This window comes from Dromiciops gliroides, chromosome 2, assembly GCF_019393635.1.
Source record: "Dromiciops gliroides isolate mDroGli1 chromosome 2, mDroGli1.pri, whole genome shotgun sequence".
Taxonomy (NCBI): domain Eukaryota; kingdom Metazoa; phylum Chordata; class Mammalia; order Microbiotheria; family Microbiotheriidae; genus Dromiciops; species Dromiciops gliroides.
The window spans coordinates 566,072,843-566,093,181 of record NC_057862.1 but is presented as its reverse complement, the minus strand read 5'-3'; the positions used below and the strand labels follow the sequence as shown (position 1 = coordinate 566,093,181).

General features: G+C 36.9%; 1 protein-coding gene across 1 annotated transcript in view; it reads right to left on the bottom strand.

The window, feature by feature from the left end:
- SEL1L2 (SEL1L2 adaptor subunit of ERAD E3 ligase) overlaps window positions 1-20,339 on the bottom strand; it is a gene marked incomplete at its 5' end in the record, with an annotated part of 96,718 nt that overhangs the window by 74,378 nt on the left and 2,001 nt on the right. The window contains 2 exon segments of the mRNA XM_043981105.1: window positions 6,172-6,334; window positions 15,542-15,636. Coding sequence (XP_043837040.1) covers window positions 6,172-6,334; window positions 15,542-15,636 — 258 coding nt within the window.

The following is a 20,339-nucleotide window of genomic DNA, read 5'->3' as shown; positions in this document are numbered from 1 at the left end:
GGGGAATTATTAAATAACTTGTGTTCAAATAAGGACTTCTCGTGAGTACGACCTTTGTGACCTTGAGCTAGTTATAACCTCCTGACATCAGTTTCCTCATCTGTAACTTGAGAGAGCTTGGATTGAATGGTGTCTGAGACTGCCAATTCATGGTATGAACCAGTGATCCTATGGATGCAGTGCATGCTTGTGGATATGAAGAAAAACAAAGGAGAATGGAGAAAGCACCCCAAAAGTCACACTGAGGGGCAGTGAATGAACTAGATTCCTCATTTTTTCAAATTAACTTAAATGTATAAGGGATTTTAGCTATTTGCACTGGTGTCTAATATTAAGTTTCTAATAAAACATTTACTTTAAAAATTACAACAGACTAATTTTTAAGTGTGAAACAACAGGAATCATCTAGTTTTTTCTTCTGATGTAGACTAAGTTAGAACTAGGTATAGATTCTCAAGCTGACTTCTTGTTTTGCAGGCTACTGTGGATGAGTTTCAGTCCAGAAATAGGTGATAAATGGCAAAGAGAGGGTAAGTTTTGCTCATTCTCAATTTCTCTTTCCTGTATAAGAATCATAGAAATGAAAAAGTATCTAATTGATTACCCTAAGGAAAAAAGAGAACAGTTTCCTACTACACATCCTTCAGTATCTTGTTAAATCTGACATGGTTTCCTAAACATTCACCACTTCTCCTGAAGATTACTTTATTATCATTCCTCTTATCTAGAAGGTTTGGATTCTTTTAATAGCAGATGATCTAGCTTGGCCCTATCCTGTTTACTATTTTTTATCAAGGACTTCAATAAAGTCACAGACAGCAGGTTTATCAAATTTACAGATGACACAGAGCTAGAGGGATAGGTAACATACTGGACGGCAGTTAAGATTCAAAAAGGCCATATAAGATAGAACATTGCATCAAAATTTTTAAAGGGATAAATGTAAAGTTTTAGATTGGGGTTCAGGTAATCAGTCAAAGTATAAGATGCAGTAGGCATAGCTGGATAGTAGTGTATCTGAAAATGGTGTGAGTAATTTGAACACACTGGCAAATTCATTATGAGCCAACAGGATAATATGGCCTCCAAGAGACTTAGTAATGTAAACTTACACTACATCGACACACATTTGGGCCTCGTACCAAGAATGGGATGGCCCCACTGTGCTATCTTCTGTTCAGATTATATCAGGAGTACAATGTTGAGTTTTCAGGACCACGTTTTAGGAAGGACATTTATAAACTGGCGAGTGTCCAGAGAAGTGCAATAAATTTGATGAAGGGTCTCCAGCTTGTGTCATAAGGGGATCTTTTGAAGGAATTAGGACTTAGCCTGGAGAGGAGAAGACAAGTATTTAAATATTTGAAAGGCTTTCATACTCTGGAGGGGTCAGACTTATTCTGCTTGGTCCCAAAGGGTAGAAGAAGTCTTATGTGGAATAGTAGAAAGAGTGAAGGATTGGGGTGAGAGATCTTGGATTTATTCCTGGCCCTTCTTACTATTTGTTTAACCCTGGGGAAGCAGTAACCTTTCTGGGTCTAGATTCCTTATCTATAAAATGAAGTAGATGGACTCTAAACCCTAGGGACAATGGGTAGGAGTTGCAAATGAGAAAGAGGCCAGTTTAGATGATAAATATTTATTGAGAACCTACTATGTGCTAGGGATACAAGGAACAGCAAAAGACAGTCCCTCCTCTCAAGGAGACAACATGACATCTATGTAAGAACTATATACAGGATAAATTGGAGATAATCAACAGAGGGCGATCCTTCGCTAGAATTAAGGGAAATTGGAAAAGACTTCCTGAAGATGGGATTTTAGCTGGGACTTGAAGGAAGCTAAAGAAACCAGGAGGCAAAGATGAAGAGGGAGATAATCCCAGGCAATGAAGACAGTTACAAAAATAGTCAGGAGAGAGAGCGTCTTATATGAGTAAGAGCAAGGTGGCCAGTGTCACTGGATTGCAAAAGACTGCAAAGGTGGGAGTGGGCTAGATAATGAAGGGATTTGAAATCCAAACAGAAAGTTTTATATTTGATCTTCGAAGTGATAAGGAGCCGATGGAGTTTATTGAATAAGGGGCAACAAAGTTAGATGTGTGCTTTAGAAAATTGTTTTAGGGGCAGCTAGGTGGCACAGTGGATAGAACACTGGCCCTGGATTCAGGAGGACCAGAGTTCAAATCCAGCCTCAGACATGTAATACTTACTAGCTGTGTGACCCTGGGCAAGTCACTTAACCCCAATTGCCTCACCAAAAAAAAAAAAAAAAGTTTTAGCAGCTGAGCAGAGGATGTACTGGAGTGGTAAGACATTTGTGGTAGGGAGACCAGCCAGTAGGCTATTCCAATAGTTCAGGCATGAGTTGAGAAGGGCCAACATCAGGGTGGTGGCAGTGGCAGAAGAGAAAGGGGGATGTATATGAGAGATGTTACAAAGGTAAAATCAACAGGCCTTGGCAAAAGATTGGATATGGTGGTGGGATGAGAGAGACTGAGGAGTTGAGAATCACACCTAGATTGAAAGCCTGGGTGATTGGGAGGATGGCAGTACCCTCCAGAGTAATAGGGAAGTGTGGAAGAGGGGAAAGTTTAGAGAAAAGATAATGGGCTCTGTTTTGGACATGTTGGGTTTATGATGTCTATGGCATATGCATTATGAGATATCCAAAAACTGGAGGTCAGTAGAGAGGTTAAGTCTTCAGCAGCATAAAAATGATCATTGAAATCTTCCTAACAATTCAAAAGTAGAATGGCGTATTTCAAGAGGTAGTATGTTTTCTATTCAAAGCAAGTCTGGATGATTATTGATTGAATTTGTCATAAAGGGAATTCTTATTCCGGTATAGGCTAGACTAGATGGCCTGTGAGTTTCCTTCCACTTCTGAGATCCTTAGACTCTGTGAATTAATTGGGGAAAAACCAAACAAACCTATCCTTGTATATAGCAGTTCTTGTTCTAAAAAGCATATATTAAGTTTTTATTTATGTGGCAGGCACTGTACTTAGTGACAGAGGCAAAAAATAAAAAAGGCCTTGCCCTCAAGGAGCTTACATTCTGATGGTAGCAATGATATGTAAATACATATATACATATTTAAGATACATACAGAGTAGATGAAATGCAGATGGTAGTAAGTTGGTAATTTTATCCAAATCTTTTGCAGGTCTGCAACAGAGATTTGTAAAAGAGAATGATCATGGGGCAGCTAGGTGGCACAGTGGATAGAACACTGGCCCTGGAGTCAGGAGGACCTGAGTTCAAATCCAGCCTCAGACACTTAACACTTACTACCTGTGTGACCCTGGGCAAGTCACTTAACCCTAATTGCCTCACCAAAGAGAGAGAGAGAGAGAGAGAGAGAGAGAATGATCGTGTCTTTATTCTTTGTCTAATGCTTCCTCATAGAAAGCCATTGCTTTTTTGTTTTCTCTTTTTGCCATTTTACTTTGTGAATTTGTGTTGTTTCACTTTTCATTGTTAATTCAGGGATCTGTCAGAATGACTACCCTCCAGATTTTTCCCATCTATTGAATATCTCAGCATTTCAGATCACTTTTCACTGCAGGAATATCGGTTCTCATGTTTTATAAGCCGCATCTTGTAGTATTCTCAGTCTACATTTCTAGCTTCTTTCAACCCATTTTATTGCTGCCCTCTCCTCATGGGTGTTGATCATAGCTCTTAAATTAGCCCAACAAGAGCATACACATCAGAAATAGCTAGAGGCTCAGACTAGGGAGCTTTGGTTACTACAGCCAGAATCCAGTCTGATCAAAGTCACCAGCAACTGAATGTCACAGTTATTGTTCATTCACATTATAGATTTTCTCTATAAAGATTCATTTATATAGGGCTTGTTGTTTGATTTTTTTCAGTGGTGATGAGTTTGCAGTGAGTTATTGACACTTCGCCTCTCCTGGTCCTTGGCACACATTTTTAAGGCAGCTACTTGAAGACGGAGATGTAATCATAGGGTTTGAGTTGAACGAGAATCTTTAAGATCACCTAATCCTCATTTTAAAGATAAGGAAACAGAGACACATAGATTATTAAAGAGTGGAAATGAGTTTTCAAACTAAGTCTCTGACTCCATATTTCATATTTTTTCCTTTACCATTGTTGTAAGGGATTATGTTATCTTCACTTTATCCTGTCTATAGCTTGTCTCCTTCAGTAGATTGTGAACTCCTTGAAGGGAAGGGACTGTCTTTTACCTTTGTATTCCAAGCCCTTAAGAAAGTGCCTAACACATAGTAGATGCTTTGTTTTTGTTTTGTTTTTTGCAGGGCAATGAGGGTTAAGTGACTTGCCCAGGGTGACACAGCTAGTAAGTGTCAAGTGTCTGAGGCCGGATATGAACTCAGGTCCTCCTGAATCCAGGGCCAGTGCTTCATCCACTGTGCCACCTAGCTGCCTCCCCCCCCCATAGTAGATGCTTAATAAATGTCTATTGACTGTTTGTAGAGCTGTTTGTTTCTGGGGCAAGGGAGCTGGTGTATATGGGGACTAAACACAATATCATCAGCATATTGTTCAATGTGAAATGCTCCCAGGTCACAAACTTTTCACATTCCTATCTATGGGAATTTTCAAGTTTCAAAACCAACCAAACAACAAAATACTTTCTCCACAAAAACCCTGTGAAATAGGTAATATTGTACCAACAGTGATATATCATTGAATTCCAGATGTAGTTAAGAAAGGGTGGTGGAAGTATGTGACCAGCCAATAGCAGTTTTCTTTTGTTAGATCAGGGGATAGGATTTTTAAGTGTTCACTATTCCCATGATGACAAGCCTTCCTTCCTTCTTATCTTCCTAACTGTAGTGGAATATGAGGGTGAATAGCTCATATTGATTAATGGGTTACCTGTATAGTAATGTCTTTTCTCCCATCATATTTATCCAATGTCCTTGAACTTGGACTTAGTTTTAGAATATATTAACAACAATAATGCTGTGTTTGTATATACAAAGAAAATGCTATTCATGTGAAATCAGAAGGGACACAAATTTCGAGTTTTTTAAACAATAGCAATGGGTTGTGATCATTGTGTTCACTTGGAGACAGCTAGATAAGCTTATAGGCAGAGCAATAACTGAGGTGAGCAAATAGAGATTTGACTTGGATACCAAATTTAGAGGCTAATGACAACACTTATAGACTTTCAACAGCAACAAAACAACAGATTAGCATTTAGTTAGGAAGAGTAATTAGTTAATAAAGGAAGCTACCAGATGGTGGGGTATGGTGAGCTCTTCACTCCCCTCAACAGAGGGTATTTGCCTGAACATGGTTTATATTTATATTTGGCCTAGATACAAAAATTCCTACTAACAGTTCTATTTACTGTGTCCACCCTATTGAAGGTGTCCCCTTGTCATGAATAATACCATGCTCTAACAACTTATGTGGATTTTGTACTTTTCATATCAATTTGGATTTTCTTCTTGAGGACAATTATTTTAATATGTTCTATGCTTTATTAAAGTTCAAACATCTCAAATCTATTTTCTCATTGTCATCTTTTAATAGAAATGAAATGTGTACTAATTTGGATAGAAATCATATAATGTCATTTTGTCCTTTTCATTAGGGCACGTGATGAAAACATTTGACCTCCTCTATAATGCTAACATAGCCTTCAGGTTTCTAGAAGTAGAAGAGGGAGATTTATTTGATCCCAGTATTCTACTATGATAATTCAATGTTATTTTAAAGAGAAAATACTTTGTTTCTAAAGAGATTTTTTTATTTTAGGTAACCAGTCAATATATTCCTGTAGCAACTAGATTTACTTCTTGGTTTCCAAGTGTACTGAATTTTGGTTTAAAATGAAGTGTAACTAAATTGGGAGGTTATGTATAGTCTCAGATTACCTGAAAGCAGGCAAGATCAAAAGCATATTCAGAAAATTTGTATTAGTGAATTGTGGGTTCTGAATTTGAATTTTGCTTCTTTGATTAACAACTTTCATGGATGGAGCATCTACTTTTGACTTACCTTATGATTCCAGGAAAGTTACAAAGTTCTCTTAATGACTTATTGGTGAAGGGTGAATGTTATTGACCAGTTGCCTTTCCAAGTATGTGGGAAACATTTGTTGAATGACACCTCTCTCTCTTTGTGTGTATGTAGCATTCCCCCCTTCCCATGGTTGACTTACATTTTGGGCTTTATGAGATCCTTCTTTTGCCAAGGATTCATACAGGGCTATAGCTGCTGAAATGTTCTGACTACGAAGATCACCAAAAAGCAAAGCATCAGCCATATTCTCCATAGCTTTCAAGTTTCCCTTATCAGCTGCTTTGGCAAAGAGTAGGTAGGCTCTGATTCAAAAACATGGAATTAGAAATTTAATTTTCAAAAGTCATTTTTTCTGTTCTAGCATAATATTTGTCTCAAAGTGTTTGAACTCAATTATTACCATTTATAAAACAGGTTGTCTGGAAATTAATTGTTATGTTTTCTTGTCAGTAGCATTTTTTCCTCCTCCTTCCATAGATCAATGGTCCATGATTTTTATTTCAAATATATAAGACTTATGAATTATAGAAAATAAAACAGTAGCACACTTCAATGCTTTAAGGACATTAGGTAAGTGTAGGTGTTCTGCTCACTGATGCAGATTCCATTAAGTAGCTTCCTATTTACCTCTAAGATCTAATAGAAAATCCTCTATGTGGCTTTCAAAACTCTTCCTAACTTGGCTCCTTCCTATTTTTCCAGTTTCCTTCTACCTTACTCAGCTCCATCTACTCTAGGATCCAATGACATAAACCAACTTACTATTGCTTACACACCACATCCCATTTTCTGGTTCCCAACATTTTTACTGTCTGTCCCCTATGCCTGAAACACTCTCCTGCTTCATCTCTGCCTCTTAAACTTCCCTGACTTCCTTCATCTCAGCTAAAGTCCCACCTTCTGCAAGAAGCCTTTCCCAGTCCTCCTTAATCTTAATGCCCTCTTTGTGAGATCATCTCCAATTTATCCTGTATTTTCTTCACACATAGCAGTTTGTATGTTGTCTCTCTCATTAGACTGTGAGATCCTTGAGATCTCACAAACTGTTTGCCTTTTTCTTTTGCCTTTCTTTGTATTCCCAGTACTTTGCATGGTGCCTGGCAAACAACAGGCACTTACCCTGGCTGTGGATAGAGCACTGAGCCTGGAGTCAGGAGGACATGAGTTCAAATACAGACCCTTTGAATCTAATTAAAATCTAGATATTTACTAGCTCCATGACCCATGACATGGAAGTTATTTAACAGCTTTCTGCCTCAGGTTCCCTAATTGTAAAATGAAGATAACAATAGCACACATAAATACAAAGGTTGTGAGAATGAAATAAGATAATATTTGTAAAGTGCTTAGCACAGTGCCTGGCACAGGGTAGAAAATTTTTCTTCCTCCCTCCCTCCCTCCCTCCCTTCCTTCCTTCCTACCTTCCTTCTTTCCTTCCTTCCTTCCTTCCTTCCTTCCTTCCTTCCTTCCTTCCTTCCTTCCTTCCTTCCTCCCTCCCTTCCTCCCTCCCTTCCTTCCTCCTTTCTTCTTCCTTCCCTCCTTTCCTTCATGCCTTCCTTTATCTTTCTCTTCATCTCTTCTTGCCTTTCTTCCTCTTTCATTTCCTTCCTGACAACCTTTCTTCACTTTAGTAAATGGTTTTATGAGTGTCTATGACTGAAAAAATTAATTGCCCAGTGGCTAACTTTCTAGTGATGGTCCTCTCTGAACATTTCTCTGATGACAGACACATGGTAAACCAATAGACATTTTAAGAATCACAGAATTTCTGAGTTGGTAATGATTATCAGTGACCATCTAATCCAACCCATATCTAAAAAATAATGATCTCTAGAATAAACTCCCAAAGTGGTTGTTCAGCTTTCTCTTGAAATCTCCCAAGGAGGGGAAACCCATTCCATTCTGAATTTATTAATTCTATTTTTTATCAGATTGCTCTGTTAGGAAGTTTTTTCCTTAAATCAAGCTGAAGTCTCGCTCTGAAACTTGTACTAACTGTTCTTAGCTTTGCCCTCTAGAATCAAACAGACCAAATCCCTCTTCTAGGTTATAGCTTTCAAATACTTGAAGGGAGTCACTACATCTCCTCTAAGTGTTCTCTTCTCTAGATTAACCAACTAAATATTAGGCTTGCCATCTATGCTTTTTTTTTAACAGGGCAATGAGGGTTAAGTGACTTGCCCAAGGCCACACAGCTTGTAAGTATCAAGTGTCTGAGGTCCTCCTGAATCTAGGGCCGGTGCTTTATCCACTGTGCCACCTAGCTGCTCCCCTCCCAACTAAGTATTAGGATTAGCTGATCCTCTTTTGTTATTTATAATTTTTGTTACCCTATTCTTCTTTTTATTCATCTTGTTATTGTCAATTCAGAACTGAATGCAATACTTCAGTAGTCATCAGACCAGGGTGAAGTAAGACTATTCTTTGACTAACTTAATATAGAAGCAAGTTTCCATTAGCTAAGTTAGGTGGCAATAGAACACTAATGATTTGTATCATCAGTATTTGTAGTGCACTGATTTTTTTGGAAGAACTGCTGTCTAGCCATACTATCCCTATTTTGCATTTGTGAAGTTGGTTTTCTGAACCAAAGTGTAATATCTTACATTTATTGCTAGAAAATTTAATTTTATTTGACTTAGACCAATGTCATAGCCTGGCAAGGTATTGTTTTTTTCATAAAAGTGTTTTATTATTTTCCAGTTATATGCAGAGATAGTTTTCAACATTTGTTTTGATACGATTTCTAGTTTCAAATTTTCTTCCTCCCTCTCCCATCCCCAAGACAGAAAGAAATATAATATAAGTTATATATGTATAATCACATTAAACATATTTCTACATTAGTCATGCTGTGAAAGAAGAATCAGAGCAAAATCAAAACAAAACAAAAACAAAAACAACAAAAAATAGAAATAGTACAGTTCAATCTGCATCTAGATTTCATAGTTCTTTTTTTCTCTGGATTTGGAGAGCATTTTCCATCTTGAATCCTTTGGAACTATCTTAGACCATTGTATTGCTGAGAAGAGTCAAGTCTATCACAGTTGATCAACACACAATGTTGTTGATACTGTGTATAATGTTCTCCTGCTTCTGCTCATCTCACTCAGCATGTTCATGTAAGCCCTTCCAGGTTTCTCTGAAATCCTCCTGCTCATTGTTTCTTACAGCACAATAGTATTCCATTATATTCATACACCACAACTTGTTCAGCCATTCCCCAATTGATGGGCATCCCCTCAATATCCAGTTCTGGCAAGGTGTTTTGAACCCTGGCTTTGTCATCTGCACATTTTTATAGCACGTCATGAATTTGTTAGGACCTTCCAGACTTGGTACTCTGCTGTCACTTTTGAGATCCCCAGGGTCACTTCCTCACAATGAGGTACCAGAGTAAGGACTATAGTGGAAGATATAATAACATACACAATGGAATACAACTTACCATCTTCTTAGATTGAATGTCAAGTCAAGTAAAAAATTGAGGCAATTATCTGGAAACAATGAACTCACCCAGATCTGAATACAATTGATATGAAATATTATTTATCCCAAACTTATATAGAATGGTAGAAATTAAGATTGGCATGTCACACCCAGGAAAGAATTTCCATGAAAACAAAAAACTTTATGTTTTAACATGAATTTTTGAGACCTAAAATCTTTGCTAAGTATAATACTCTAACTGGTTGAGCACAAACTTGTTATCTCTGCTCGAAAATAAGGGCAAAGTGTATGCCTCATGTCCTTCAACACAGACTGCATAGAAGAAAAAACAACTGTTTTTTTTAAAGAAAATTAAACTATTTGCAATATATTGCAGAAGTCTTGAAGTTTTATACAAGTTCTCTAGCAATTAAGTGCTAATTAGACTTTTTTTTTTAAAAGATACATGGGTTAGAAATTCAAATGCAGTAAAATTATACTGTATTATTTCTCAGGGCAGAAATGTCATCTGAAACTGCTCTGTATTACAACAGACTAAGAACCTTGCAGGGGCTAAGATGTGTATTAGAGACAGAAAGTATTTTTGGAATTTATTTTCATGCTTTAAACAAAAAGAAAAATTAATATTCCTTCCAGGAAACATACAGGCCAGAAGGCATTAACCCATACATATCTTTGCCCCAATCTGATCTCAACCCCCCTCCCTCCCCCCCCCCCCCCGCCACCAAAAGCCAAAATACAAAAACACAGGAAAGCCATCCAAACATATACATGCCTTGCATTCAAAATCAGGTATTTAATCAGTTAACAAATTCTTACTATGTGCCAATTACTAGCCAAAGCACTAGAGATACAAAAAAGGAAAAACAAAAACCATTCCCTTCCCTCAAAGGAGTATGCATTCTAATAGGGGAAACACTATGTAAACAACCAGGTACATTTATAATTTATATTTATATATGTGTGTGTGTACTGATATAGATATAGAGATATATAGAGATCTTTATATATAGATGGAGATAGAGATATAGATAGATAGATAGATATAGATAGATAGGAGAGAGATAATGGTAGATAATATTAAAGAGCTGATGGCAGATAATATGAAAAGGGAAGGCTCTAGTATCTGGGGGAACCAGGAAAGGCCTTCTACAGAGAGTGGGACTTGATTCTTTTTTTTGGGGGGGTGAGGCAATTGGGGTTAAATGACTTGCCTGGGTCACACAGCTAGTAAGTGTCAAATGTCTGAGGCTGGATTTGAACTCAGTTCCTCCTGAATCCAGGGCCAGTGCTCTATCCATGGGACTTGATTCTTGAAGGAATCCAAGGAGGCAAAGCATTTCATGCATGGGGGACAGCCAATGGAAAGATATGGAGTATCATGTTTAAGGAATTTTGGGTAGGTTAGTGTGACTGGATTCTATAGTGAGTAGACAGGAGTAAAGTGTAAGTATAAGAAAATTGTAAAGGTAGGGAGGGGCCAGGTTATTAAGGGCTTTAAATACCAAATAAATGAGATTATACTTGATCCTGGAGGTAATAGGGAGCCTCCAGAGCTCATTGAGCAAAGAGTGACATGGGTGGAACTATTCTCTAGAAAAAAATCACCTTGGCAGCTAAGTAGACAATGAATTGAAGAGGGGAGAGAATTCAGTAAGAAAGCTAGTTAAGAGGCTATCATAATAGTCCAGGCAAGAGGTGATGAGGGTCTGAATAAGAATTGTGGCTATGTGAATAGAGAGAAGGGAACATCTAAAATGACATCTATAGAACACAGAAGTGGAGTCAGATATGCCTCTGGGCATCATCAGTGATTCTATATTACATTTACTGAGGATTAATATTAAAATGAACTTCCTGTAGAAAGTGTGGGATCAGTGCAAGTAATGCTAAAATCTAAAATAAATGAAGTTTGATAATGAATAAATGAATGAAGAACTATTATTATTATTATTAAGCAACAACTATGTGTGAAATAGTACTACTGTGAAACAGTAGATAAAACACTGAGCTTGGAGTTAGGAAGACCTGAATACAATTCCAGCCTTAAACACTCACTAACTGTGTGACCCGAGGCAAGTTATTTCACCAGTTTTCCTCAGTTTCCTCATCTGTAAAATGATCTGGAGAAGGAAATGGCAAACAGCTCCAGTACCTTTGCCAAGAAAACACCAAATGGGATCACAAAGAGTCAGGCATGACTGAAATGACTGAACAACACCACCACCAACATGTGTTAGATACCAGGCTAAGTATAAGGGATAGAAAAACAAAAGCAAAGACCACATCTTCTCTCAAGGAGCTTACAATAAGAAGAGATAACATGTATAGAGAGCAACATTTATGGAGTTCCAGGAGGGGTATGTTGGCTTGGTGGTTGGAAAGATATGACCAAAGGCCATACAACTAAATAAGTGGTGGAGATTTGTGCTAGAGTCACATTATATCCTTATTTGACATGTTTACTAGACTGGTCAATCAAGGAAATTCTCTAGGCATTGAATACCTGGTTTGGTAAGTGGAGCCATAGATTGACCACACACCCTTTCCAGGGAGTAGAGGTTCTGGTTCCAGAACTAGAAGGCAGGATCAAGGCTGAGGACCAAAAGATGGTGAGAGAGTAAAGTGAAGAATGGCTAAAGTAGCTGGCCTGATATAGTGAGAGACACACCAATTATGGCCTCAGGATAGGAATTGTGGAGATGAAAGAACTAAATCCTGAAGGTCATGGTCTCTGGCCTGGGTGGCTAAGTGGCAAGTGAGAAGATGTTTGAATGTCAAGGTCATCAAAGGGTCTTTTATAGATGTTGGTGATAATAGGAAAGTTTAAGGCAGAGGACAGCTAGAAAAACAATTATACTCCTATTTTGCTTCTTTTTTCTCTATTACAGAGAATAATCATCAGACTGGGAAATATAGAATAAAAGTGGTGAATAAGGTCCGGAAGTACAAGACTTCAATCCCCTTTCCTAGTTGACTCCTTCTGCAGCTTTTGACATTGTTTTTCATCCCCTCCAACTAGATGCTTTCCCCTCCTTGGCTTCAATGACTTAGCTCTCTCCTCTCCTCCTACCTGTCTGGCTGTTCTTTTGCTAGCTCCTCATCTATGTCCCATAGCTTAACCATGGTTATCCCCCAAGTTTAGGTCCTAAGCCCTTTGTTCCTCTCTCTTTTCACTCTCTCACTGAGTGATCTCATGAACTTCCTTTAGTTCAGTTATTATATCAATCTGATGATGACCCCCCCAAATTGATATTATATATCCAGCCTTAACATCTTTCTTCCTTGCACTCTAATCACTAATTGTCTGCCAGACATTTCTACATGAGTGAGCCAGTATGGCAATAGTGGAAAGAATACCGGTTTCAGAGTCAGATGACGGATTCAAATATCGGCTCTCTTTGGCTTACTTATTCTTGAGCATCACTTCATATCTCTTTGGGCTTCTGTTTCCTCATTTGTAAAATGGGAGGGAGCTGCATCAAATGTTTCTTTAAGATTCCTTCCAGTCACAGGTCTAAGAAATAAGATTCTGTAGGCATTTCAAACTCAACATGTCCAAAATAGAACTCATCTTTTCCCCTAAAGCTAACCCTCCACCAAAGCTCCCCATTTCTGTTAAGGGTATCACCATATCCACCAGAAAATCACTGCAGCATCAATCAATCTTGACTCTTCTGTCTTCTTCAGCTGTCATATTCAATCAGTTGCCAATTCCTAGCAAATCTACACTCAAGCATCTCTTTCATTTCTCCCTTTCTGCTCACTGTTTACTTTAGGTCTTATCACCTCTCGTTCAGACCAATGCAATAGTCTCTTCTCTCTTCAATTCATCTCCCCCATAGTTGACAAAATAATATTCCTTTAATACAGACATGAATATATAATTTTAAGGCTCAAAAATAAAAAAAATTACTTTCCTATTTTCATTCTCAGATCAAATACAAATTTCTCAGGCTAGCGTTTAAGGTCCTTCACAATCTAGCCAGCAGTCTATGCAGACTTATTTTATATTGTAGCTTTCACAAACTATGTTCTAGTCAAACTGGCCTCCTTGTTCAAACTTGGCATTGTCACCTTCATGCCTTTCTACACATTGTAACCTGTGCCTTAAAGGCATTCTCTCCTTCCCTTTTACTTTTATAATCCTTAACTTTCTTCAGTGCTTAGCTCATACCACCTCTGTGAAGTCTTTTCGGATTCTGTCTCCATCCTCAAAATAATCTTACATTTATTTTTTTGTTTACATTCTTTATCCCCTAATAGATGAAAGCTACTTGAAGGCAGTACCATTTTTTGGGTCTTTTTATCTTTAATGCCTAGCACATAAAAGTAATTTCATAATTTAAAAAACCCAACAATTGAAGTGAGGAAGTATTAAGACAGCACCTGGTTACTCTCAATGATTTTAAAGCACCAGACTAAGCTAAAATCCATCCCAACATAATAAAAGAAATCATAGATGTGATTGCTGGGACATTGTTCATGATCTATGAAAAATTACAAACATTATAAAAGAAGCTACAGTACTAGGAATAGGCAAATGTTTTCCTGATGGTCAAAAAAGCAGCTTCTTGAGACTTTTGGCTGGTAAATTTGATCTTAATTGCTGGCAAATTTAATGTTGGCATTATGAAAAGATAATTTGAGAGGTCCTAGAAAGTGAAATAGTGACCACTCTGAACCAATGTAGGTTAATGAAAAACAAGTCATAGAATTATAGAATGTTAGAATGAAAAGGTACCTTAGCTATCACCTCCTTCAATCTCCTATTCCCAATTTAGAGATAGGAAATTGAAGCACAGACAAAATTTAATTGACTTGTCAGGCAGGTAGCCAGAAGCATTTACTAAACAAAGGCACTATGCTAAGCAATGGGGGAAAAAAAGCAGGGTGCAAAAAAGTTGCTGCCTTCAAGGATATTACATTCTAATTGGAGACACACAGAAATAACTAAGTACATACAAGATATACTTAGCAGATGGAAAGCAGTCTGAGAGGGGAAAGCATTATACAGGGCCATATAACTCATAAGTGGTTGAGAACCTTGCTAGACTAACTTGATTTTTTCAGCAAAATGATGGAGATATAAGCTAATTGGATTCAAAGTTGGTTGAACAGTTGTTGTTTGTCCTTTCTTGAAGAGGACCATGACATCAGGAGGTGATGTCATGACTTACAGTGAGTTGGATTTAAGTGGGAGAGAGCTATGCAAAATCACTAACCTCACTCTCTATTCCAGTGGCAAGATGGCTACTGGAGATGGCAATTGGGGTTAAGTGACTTTCCCAGAGTCACACAGCTAGTAAGTGTCAAGTGTCTGAGGTCAAATTTGAACTCGGGTCCTCCTGACTCTAGAGCCAGTGCTCTATCCACTGCGCCACCTAGGGATCATTGAACAGTTGTACCAAATAATGAATGGTTAATGAATCTATGTTAGTCTTTAAGGAGGTGTACATGTATATTCCCAGAGAACTAAATGTAAATTCTTATATTTCAGTTCAATAAATCAACTGCCAAGACAGCAACAGTTAATGACACACTGTAGTAGCAAAATAAAACATTCAGATGGGGATGAGTTTACTGCATTTGTAATCTAACACACATTTTCATAGGACATATACAGATAATTAAAGACAAATTGGGTATTTTTATTTGAAATATCTAGATAATTACTATAATTATCCATTTTGCATGGTCCTTCAGGAACTTATTTTCAAATGCCAGTCCTTGTTCCTTTAATAAATACATTTTTTTTGATTTGGCTTAGCTGTATAATTTGTTATACACTAAATTTGACCATTTTAAAATTTAAGATTTTAAGCAAATGTCATCAAGCTATTAACAAGACCATGAAATGTATCTTTCTTGACATAGTATTTTTCTTTGGCCAGAATTAGTTTTTAAAATGCTCTATGAAGTATTTATGAGGAACCATGGACACATAGCTCTCAGAAGGATGTGGAGGGGCTATGACTTATACCAGTAAGAAGGAGTGTCCACCCTGATGAAACCAGGACTCTTTCAAAGTATTAAAAGGTAACAGAATATAGACTCACTCTTCTTTTTGCTTCTGATTTTTTGACTGGTTTAACACTTTCGTGCCCAATTCAAAAAGACGATCTCCTTCCTCAGTTTGATTTTTCTTTGCTTTCTTTTTTACTATAAAAGTACAAATAGAACAAAAAGTAAATAAAGCAGCCTTATGCTTTTAGTTTAGATTTTTAACAACAGGTAAAAAAAAAACATAAAACAGAAGTGCTTTTATAGGATACAATTAGTAATACAAACATAAAATCTTCTAAACAATCACTGGTATTGTTCTACTACTAACTATAACACATTGGCATAAACATTTTATTTGTTCCATTATTTGTATTCATTCTGCTTATAATTTTAAACTGACTAGTCACAGACTGAATTTGGGAACCAGTAGTAAGATTACAACTTTATTTTGGTAATAAATACTGTAGATTTGCAAGAGTTTAGAAAGATTTCTTGGAATATAATTTTCTAGGTATGAAGTTCTGTGTAAGTGTGTAATTGGTTAGTGTATCATGAAGTTTTAGTTATATACTTTCCCGAGAAAATTTTTCATATGCTCAATGATAGCATAAAGCACCCACACTGTCACTTTCATTCAAGTTAAGAAGTTTAAAAATACAAAAGGAATCACTTAAAACAAGAAAATCAACACTCAACATCAAGTGGTTAAAAAACTACAAAGTTCATCTGAATTAGTTCTATTTAGAATGCCTTTTGCCAAGACAGTTATCAAAATGTGTGCCCTTTTATTTAGAAAAAGAAAAACCTTTTTTTCACTGGGCAGCTAAGAAAAAGCAGCAAGATTTTCCAGAAACTTTCTTGAAAAAGTAAACCCTTAATGTACATAACCTGATAAGATTATATATACCTCGTAAAATTAGTTTAATCAACTCTCTTAGCTCAGAATGAATTTTTTTGTTTTGTTTTTAAATAATAAAGTATTATTTATCTGATACCCCAATTACAGGTACGTATTGTTCCATTAATTTAGATTTTTAATAATATGTATTACAAATCATAGTACATACTTTTTATAGCGTGCTACAATGTTTACAATAGTTTTTGCATTTGATCCTTACAATCTCATCATTGGTAAAGGAGAGGAATCATTATTCCCATTTTGTAGTGTAATGACTGGAATGACGCCACCTCCTGGAGAGCTACTGTGGGAAAGCTCTGCCATGAAGAGAAGGTGTCTGAGGGCAAGCCATGCAGCTTTTCTTTGGCGTCAGGAAGTGACGTTTGCTTGTGGGAGGAAGAAGGGGCAAGGCTGGCTCTCTCACTCTTTTTCACCAGGAGAACTGTAGCTCCCCAAGATAGATAGCTGAATCTAGGCCTCTTTCTCTCTCTCTTCACCAAATTCTTATTCTCCTTAATAAATGCTTAAAAGTCTGACTCTTGCTAAGGCTTATAATTTATTGGTGACCACTCATTAGATTTTAGACAGACTAGCTAGAATTTTAGCGCCTTACAATAGGGAGGACCATGGTGCCTCAGAGGAGTTAGATGATTTGTCCCAAGTGCCAAAGGGAGAGTAGGTGGGGAGGTCAGATCTCAGATCATCTAATACAATTCCTCTGTTCTTCCTACTACACAGCATTGCCTACAAAAAAGGGTTTTTAATGTATTTAGCAAAAGCTTTGATTCAAAACTTGGGAACCAAAAAAGGAAGCAATTTCAAATGAGAGGGGCCTGATGATCCCACATTCCATTAACAAGACCACAAAGAACTATTAATGGTCCTGATCATTTGCTCACAGAAGACACATAAAAATGTTACTTCCTTTACAACCGCATCCTTTTTCCTTCTGACAACTCATCTGGAAGCCATGGTCTCCATTTTTGTGGGTTTAGAAACTTTGTCAGTTTGTTTAAGTGCAAAGTTTTTTTCTCCCCACTTAAAGATGATTTGCAGCTATTTTGGACAACTCTGGCTCTCCAATCAATTTTGTAACAGAGGGTACTTTTAGTACAGAATTTCTGCTTTGAATTATGTGTTATCAAGTCTTTGGATTAAAGGCACATTTTAAAATGGGAAAATCCTATCAAATTGGCTTTGCAGTAGCAATTCCTTCTACTTAAATACCCAATGAATGAACTGGAATTGAATTTAAAGAGTCTACTCTCTATACACATTTATGCTAGAAATGATTAGCATCCGTAATTTTCCTTTTGTCGAGTCCTTTCATTTGCAATTCTTTTCAGGCTCTGCATTTGTTTTGAAAAAACAAATCTCTTTTATCAGGGGAGTTCCCAACCTAGAACTAAGGTCTTTTATCTTGATGGATGTTTTAGTCACTTTTTAATTTTTTTGGTGGTTTAACACCAGAATGTAGAAAACATCTATTGTGAAGCCTGGCTGCATGCAGTTCTGGCATTCTGTGCATATTGCTCTTTATTTTAGTCAGTACCTGCTTATATATGTACATCTTGATCCTGATGAAAGAGTATAAGTTCCTTGAGAATAAGGATTACTTCTTCTTCTTCTTCTTCTTCTTCTTCTTCTTCTTCTTCTTCTCCTTCTTCTTCTTCTTCCTCTTCTTCCTCTTCTTCCTCTTCTTCCTCCTTGGTATTCACAGTGCCTAACTCAGTGTCTGGTGTGTAGGGGCGCTTTTAATAAAGGTCTGTTGATTGATCAAAGTGGGAAAGGGCACCAGAACTTTGGTGGATTGGAAATCAGGAAAGACCTTGTGTGGGAGTTGGCACAGGCCTTTAAAGTGAAAAATTCTTCAGCATTCGAGTGGATAGAGTGTATTCTAATAGAATACTTGAAAAAAAAAGGTGTAGGGGTGGAGGAAGTGGATGAGGAGGGAAGTCCTCTGTGCTTATATAGATAGCCATATGGTTTTTTGGGGTTTTTTTGGGTGGTTGTTGTTGTTGTTGTTGTTGTTTTTCAGATAGCAGTGTTTTAAGACATTTTGGAAATACTGTAAAAAGTTTTGGAGCAGTGCCAATACAACATTTAAGCTGCTGTATGAAAATGTGTCAGTCAACAAGCTAGCCAAAAAATAAATCCACCTATATAAAGGCTCTAATTCCCTCCCAATGCTACAAGCTGTTCTTTTGTATAGCAAAGGGATGTTGAGAACCTGGCAGTTGCAATAAGTACCATCTATTGTGGAACTTCATAGAATTATCCATTTAAAAAAGGATTTCTCTGGTTGGGGGTCTATCAAGGCAGGAGAAGTCTAAACTGGTTCTACCCTAGCCTGTTTCCTCATCTGTAAAATGAGTATGGTAATAACACCTATATCCCCTTTCATGGGCTTACTGTGAGGACCAAATGAGATAATATATGTAAAGCACTTTGCATCCTTAAAGTGTTACATAAATATTAATATCAGCTCAGTTTGATGGATTACAAAGTAATAAAGAATTAGTGTGCTGGAGAGGCAGGACAATGCTATTTTCTTCTGAATTCAAATTTGGTGTGGCCATAGTCATGGGGTGTCAATTCAGATTCTTCAATAGAAGGAAGCAATCACCTTTATTGCAAAGGGTGAATTTACTTAGCTGTTCCCTAAGTAAATTTCTAGGGTCTTAATAAAGAAGACAATAGAAAAAACAAAACAAAACAGTAAGACCTTAAATAACAATAACAATAATACCTACAGCTTTAACAACAATACCTACTGCTTTAAAGTTTGCGAAACATTTTTCAGGTTAACTCATATGTTAAATCCTTAATGTTGTCCTTATATAGGAGAATTTAAAAGCCCAAACAGCGTATAGTCCCCCCCACCCCTCACCCCAAAGTGTAGGAATAACATACATGTTAAAAAAAAAGTCATTCTTAGAGTTGATTTATCAATATGTTGCTGATGAAACTGGGGTATTTTTCAAATCTCATTAAGGGTGCTCCAGCAAGAAGATGAAAATGTCTTCAAATTTTGATTCAAAATGTAACTAGCAAGTTAAGCTGGGGTCTAATTGCTGTCCCTCCAAAGGAATGTTATTATAATAAAAGGAGAGAATGCTTAGAATCTAGAAAAAATTGAATCCAAGACTAAGAATCGATCAGTGTTTATCAAGCATTGTTCAGATAAAAGAAGCTGTGATTCTAAGAAGGGGCATTAGTTTTCTAGACAAAAGTAAACCTAACCTAGAAAATGACAATTCATCAAGCTACTACAGACTGATAGAAATATACTTTAAGGTCATCCAATTCCAACTCTCTTTGCTAGAATGGTATGCTTATTAAGATACTTTATGGTCTATAATTTGGTCTCTTCTTTAGTATACTGACCTAATAGGGAATGCCTTCTTTACATGACTGTTTATTCTTACAGATATAGTCCCCTTTTTGTAAATTAATCCGCTGGTATCCTGGTTTTTAAATTAATCTGTTCTGTGAATTCGGTTACAGGAAAGTGATAAAGTTTTTTGAATGATTCATGATGACTCCACACAAATTTTAGATAACCTCTAAAAGGCCCTGCCCTCTCTGTCTCTCTCCAAAATGTTCAAGAAAGAGGGTGAGATTCTATGCTTGTGGTTAAGTGTGTTAGGAAGGTTAAACAATTTAAAAAACATTTTTGTTTTAATAAAACATTTTTTAGAGACAGCTTCAAATTAGGAAATAATTTTTAAATTTTAAATTTCTCTTACTTTACTTTTATTCTCTGTGTGAGCAGTGCTTTGTTGTATAAATTAGGATTTTAGGTTCAGAGTTGGAGTTGGAAAAGACCATAGAGGTCATCTCTTCACTTTGGAAGCTCACAGGATCACAGTTTAAGAGTTGGAACATACCTTAGATGTCATCAAGTCTAACCCTTTCATTTTATAGATGAGGAAACTATGTCCTGATGAGGA